Source organism: Myodes glareolus, chromosome 3, assembly GCF_982192425.1.
Source record: "Myodes glareolus chromosome 3, mMyoGla1.1, whole genome shotgun sequence".
In the NCBI taxonomy this organism is placed as follows: domain Eukaryota; kingdom Metazoa; phylum Chordata; class Mammalia; order Rodentia; family Cricetidae; genus Myodes; species Myodes glareolus.
Genome location: NC_142028.1, coordinates 1,072,509 through 1,078,366, shown reverse-complemented (window position 1 = coordinate 1,078,366; position 5,858 = coordinate 1,072,509). Strand labels below are relative to the sequence as shown.

Here is a 5,858-nt window from a genome sequence, read left to right as displayed (position 1 = left end):
ACAAGTAAGTTTTATCTTCAGGTTATACAAAATTACTTGTAAGTGAAAATTTAATAACACATATCCATTACACTTAATGGGTGATTCCAAATTAATAGTAGCTCTGTATCATGGTGCATAGAATTTAAATCAAGTAGATGGCAAATTAAATTAATTTTCAATATCAGCTCTCAGTAAAAATTCTGCATGAAGTAATATAAATCATGCTTTTATAATGTATTTTTAAAACATAAATGAAATCATTATTTATGATGTTTCTATTCTTTATTTAAAATTTTAGGGACAATTTGTTTAAAGTTGAATAAAAGAAAAAAAATTTATTATGTTAGTTTTTTGACAGTTTCATATGTATAAGTTTTATGTTAGTTCTTTGACAATATCATACATATTCTGACTACATTCTCTTCCCATTTTTTCTAACACCTTTCTAATCCTCTTTACCTATCACTCCCTTTCCATGTTTGAAGACTCCATTTTGTTTTGTAACTCATTTAATATAACCAGAGGATATGTATATTACATTGTAAGTATTCAGTGAAGCCAAGTGAGGTAACCAGTGAGTAACTGATTACATTTTAGTATTGTAGCTAATTTATGAAAGCCTGCAAAATTTCTTATCTGTTTAAAAATCTTGCTAACAAACAAAGATAAATTGCTGTTTTTCTTCCTAAATAGCAATCTTCGTCTACCCTTTGTGATTTGGAGACTTGACAACCTTTCATAATACCTACCACAGAGTAAGCAGTGATTGAAAGATTAATTTTATGCAAATTAACAGAATGTGAGATTTATTTTCCTTTCACGACAGACAAAAATATTAGATTCAGAAACTTTGTATAATTAGTCCCAAAGTCAGATAATCAAGATTCAATACAAAATTGATTCATTTAGTCTACTTTTGTTTTATTCTGTTCTGCTTTCAATTATGTTGTTGTAAAGGAAAACTAACATGATGGCTCTAATACTCATAAAGATAGAATTTCCATACAGAACCAAGTTATGGAATTTAACATTCAACAAATAAACAATCCATATAAAGCAGTTAGTTGTAGCACCAAAGGGCACAGTGATTCTGAGTATACATAATATTGTGATAAGTAAATAATGAAACATTTTGTCAACTATAGGAATTATGATAAAATTGAAAAAAAGTTAGACAGGAAATGTCATAATGTCCAACTTCATCCTAGTACAGTTGCAAAAAAAAAACAGTGAAAGCTGTGGAATTTAAACTATCTCTGATCTCATGATTTCTCATTCTGTGGCATGAAGGTAGTGTGTAAAGAGTTGGAGTCATTGTGGTAGGACATACTGACCAATGACATTCCTTACTTTATGCAGGTAAGGAAGCTTTACATTCTGGGAAAAAGGAAATGTCATAATTTTAGGATCAGAAAAGTTAGGCGTCACTGGTAAGGAGGAAAAGTAGATGTTGTCTTTGCAAATCTACTTTGATTTGTTTACAGAAATGCAACCAGTCATTAGTCCTAGCTTCAAATCCCTCTCTACCAATGTAAAAATAAAGGTAATAATGAGTTCAGAATTGATTTCTGAAAATCAAGGTTTGTCCTCGTTTTGACTTACACCTAAGCAGAACTGCACAAAAGAATGTCACCTATTTAAGTTCAGGGAATTATTAAATAATACAGGCAGATGAAAGAGACAAACTTCAGTATTATTTACTGAGTAATGATAAAATAGCTTATACATGTGATATAGATTAAATACATCGATAGATATGTGTATAGTATTGTTATTATATTTATCATCCTGTTATTCCCTCTTACTCCCTACCTCTCCCTGCAGAAACCCTCCTCAAATAATTTTCCTTTTTGCTTGCCTTCTTTGTGACTTGCTGAATTTACGAACACCACAGATATATACACACATTCACACACACATTATTCTAAAGGATGATTAAAATGGGGTGCATAATAAAATCAAATATTTTCTAGAATATTAGTTTATATTTTAATTTATTTGATTATTTGACTTTTGTATAAGGTGCAAAGTAAACTAAATTATATCTTCTTTAGCATGTCTCAAATACGTTCAGTTGTACTCAAGTATACAATTATTCCTTTAAAATCAATTCTATGTATCTAAAATATACAAAATAATGATCTTATAATCTTCACTTTAAAAGTTTTAAATTCTTCAGATTGTTTTCTGTTATTGTTATAATAAAACAGGCCTTAGATATTTTTAAACATTGTTTTAGTATGATGCTTTGAAGAATCTCAAAGAGCTGCAGTGGATAAGAACAGGTAGAAGATTATCCTATACAAAATGAAGAAAATCTCAAAAGAGTCTTGATCCAGATCATGTAGAATGTTAAGAATTAATAATTCATTCTTGGTCAGAAGAATCTGAGTTTTAGAAGAGGATAAAATAGAGCATTACACATTTTTAAATCTTTGGTAATAATGTGGAAGCCTAAAGTACATCTGTTAACTGAACTTAAAATTTCATGTGACAGCAAAAAAAATTTTTTCCTCACTGTCTAGTGTAATGGATTCCAGGAAGGGTGTATTGGCACTTACCACCAACCCTGTAACACTCTGAAAAGATTCACACATGCTTAATCTTTACACAAATTAAATGACAACTTAAATGGAAGGGCAATGAATCTCAAACTTACTGGAACTGATGTTATGTGCAACTATTATAAAATATTTTATAATGTTCCCCTTTGCATAAAACATAGTGAATTTCTTGTATGAACAAGCAGACTGAACAAAAGTTTGCTTCTAGATTATTTTTCTTATATTAATACTTTTAATAAATTTAATAAAATTATATTTAAAAGTCCACAATTCAAAGGTGTTTATGCATATTAAAGTGAGACTGTGTGGGTAGAATTGCTATGCAGTGCATGTGTAACTTGCGTTCTATCTTTAGCATCACGAAAGAAAGTAAAGCTAGGAAATAGTTAACACGGAAATACTCATGATGTCTGGATTACTTTACTTCAAGACGATAAAAAGTAGGTAGTGTAGATAAAATAATTGGGAGAAAATTATTTTCAGAAAACTGAAAAATGCAGTTTGAAATTCTGAACCTGAGATTGCTGGAAACTAAGAATTCTCACTTCTAGGTTGGTGTGATGGCTAGTCCCATTGTCAAATTGACACACCTGGCAAAAGGGAACCTGAGTTGAAGAATCACCTACATATAATTTACCTGTGAGATGTCCATATGGCATTTTCTTGTTTGCTCGTTGATCTAGAGGTCCCAGGCTGAGGGGGGCAATTCCATCCCTAGGCTGGCTGTATTTGAGCCTGGAAACTGGCAGCTGAACAGATTTCTATGCTCTCTGTTTCACGTACAGCCTCCAGTTTCTGGCCTTGGGTTGGCATTCATCAAGGAATGTTGTCTGTAAGACAAATAACCCCTTTCCTTCTCAAATTGGCTTTTGGCCGTGTTTTATCACAGCAACACAAAAATAAACTACAACAAAGGGTCAATTAGAAAAGTTGAGTAACTTGTATTGTTAAGTAAAATGTAACTGAACTGTGTTATTAAGACTTGGGTAGATGCTAAAATACAAACAACAGTTACTATTTTCTTAACAGGTAGGTTGTAGTTACATAGTTGACCCTATTAAATATAGAATTTTTTTCTTGCATTGATATTTCTTCTGTAAGTCAAAAATAATCCTTTATTATACAAATACAAATTCCTAAATATAGCAGTTCAAATTATGGAGACTAGAAACAGATTTTTCAGTTACGTAAAAAAAGAAACCCTATATAACTATGCAGTGATTCCAAATACACAAGCCCATCATTCACATATATTTGTATATAGAGTGTGTGACTCAACATATTTTATTTGTGGCAGTACACAAGCATTATACTTCATGAATTTACATGTAAGTGTGTTCACATTGAATCATTTGTTTCTGAATCTCTTCTCAAAATGAACAGAAAAAAAGTAAACTGGATTGGGATTCTAAAGAAATGGCTATTCTATAGTTCTTTGGTGGTATCCTATTCATTTTTGTATGACAATGCATCACTATAGAATCCCAATACAAATATGTTTTATTCTACAACATTAATATTCATCTCAAATATGTAAGACTATTTAGCAGCTATTCCTGTTTTCAAGATGTTACAAAAAAAGACACCGTTGGAATTTTTTCTTAAATGAAGATGAAAATTTAACATTATTCAAACTCTATATAACTTTAATCTAATCTGATTCCTGAAAGGGGACAATTTGCAGCATTGTGCTAAATGTATTTCACACATGTTTAAATTTATTTCAGATTGATACAGACATTTGCGGATCATGGACTATAGGACTAATATCACTGAATTTATTCTTCTAGGACTTTCTCAGACAAAAGAAATACAAGCTCTTTGTTTTGTCCTGTTTTTACTTTGTTACATTGCAATTTTATTCGGGAACCTACTTATCATGATTTCTGTCACACGAAGTCACCTTATCAATCAACCCATGTATTTCTTTCTGAGTTACCTCTCATTTTCAGATCTGTGTTACACTTCCACTGTGACCCCCAAGCTGATCATCAACTTAGTAGCAACAAGAAAGTCAATTTCCTACAATGGCTGCATGACACAGCTCTTCACCATGCACTTCTTTGGGGGCATTGAGGTCTTTATCCTCACGGGAATGGCCTATGATCGTTACGTGGCCATTTGCAAACCCCTGCACTACACCATCATTATGAACAGGCAAAGATGTGATGCAATGATTGCCGCTTCCTGTGCTGGGGGATTTCTGCATTCCTTTGGTCAGTTTCTCCTGGCAGTGTTCTTACCTTACTGTGGCCCAAATGAAATAGATCACTACTTCTGTGATGTGTACCCTCTGCTCAAACTGGCTTGTGCTGACACCAGAAATATTGGTTTCTTGGTTATTGCTAACTCTGGCCTGATGGGCTTAGTGACTTTTGTGGTCTTGTTGATATCATACGCTGTGATCATATATACTGTCCGGTCTTACTCTGCAGAGAATCGTCGCAAAGCCCTTTCCACTTGCAGTTCCCACGTTACTGTAGTTGTCCTTTTCTTTGCTCCTCTACTCTTTATTTACATTCGACCAGCAACGACATTACCAGAAGACAAAATATTTGCTCTCTTTTACACTATCATTGCCCCCATGCTCAACCCCCTAATTTACACACTCAGAAACAGGGAGATGAAGAATGCCATCAAGAGATTGTGTCACCGTATCACAGAGAACGAGGGAAATAGACTGAAATCATAACTGTTTTCCATAACACAGTTTCTGGAAGGTACTTCTAACTTAAAGCATCAAATGGCAAATAACCTTTCGATGTTATGTAGCGATGTGTATATCAATAGTATATATGTATATTGCATGCTACTGATACATATGGGGCTGTCTGTAAGCAAATATTTATTGTTCTCTTTATTAAATCAGACCTCCTAACTATAATCCTGCTATTCAGATCTGCTGCTGTTGTTGATGTTCACATTGTATTGCTTTGCTTGTTTGGTTCTATAACAAATTATGCTTGACAGGAGGTCATCCTTAGCAATGTGTTCACCAGTTATAATCAAGTGAACACAGAGAACAAATAAAATCTTTATACTGTATGATTGTGTCCAGTAAACTAGTAATTATTCAGATTTCAAAAACATTAAAAACAACTACTATTTAAATAACATAAGAAAATAGTCTAGAAGATCTGCTTTATGGGTCACAAAATATTTCTCAAAAGTTTCACATTATGACCTGATTTAAAAAGAAACAAGCATTAAATTATTATTATTATTTTAGTTTTTCACATTTCTAAAACCAATACATTTTCCCAAGCCAAAAATTATCTTTTACAGCAGTCCTCCCCACCTCTGATTTTTACA

The 5,858-nt window shown here is 32.5% G+C and overlaps 1 protein-coding gene across 1 annotated transcript; it reads left to right on the top strand.

Annotated features, from left to right (window-relative positions):
* Positions 1 to 4,296: 4,296 nt before the first annotated feature.
* On the top strand, positions 4,297 to 5,238 carry LOC125399483 (olfactory receptor 4P4-like). The gene has a single exon (XM_048432894.2). The coding sequence runs from the start codon at positions 4,297 to 4,299 to the stop codon at positions 5,236 to 5,238; it is 942 nt and encodes a 313-aa protein (XP_048288851.1).
* Positions 5,239 to 5,858: the final 620 nt, after the last annotated feature.

Excerpts from the sequence above, each read along its gene's own strand:
- LOC125399483 (XM_048432894.2), top strand. The coding sequence starts at position 4,297 with ATGGACTATAGGACTAATATCACTGAATTTATTCTTCTAGGACTTTCT.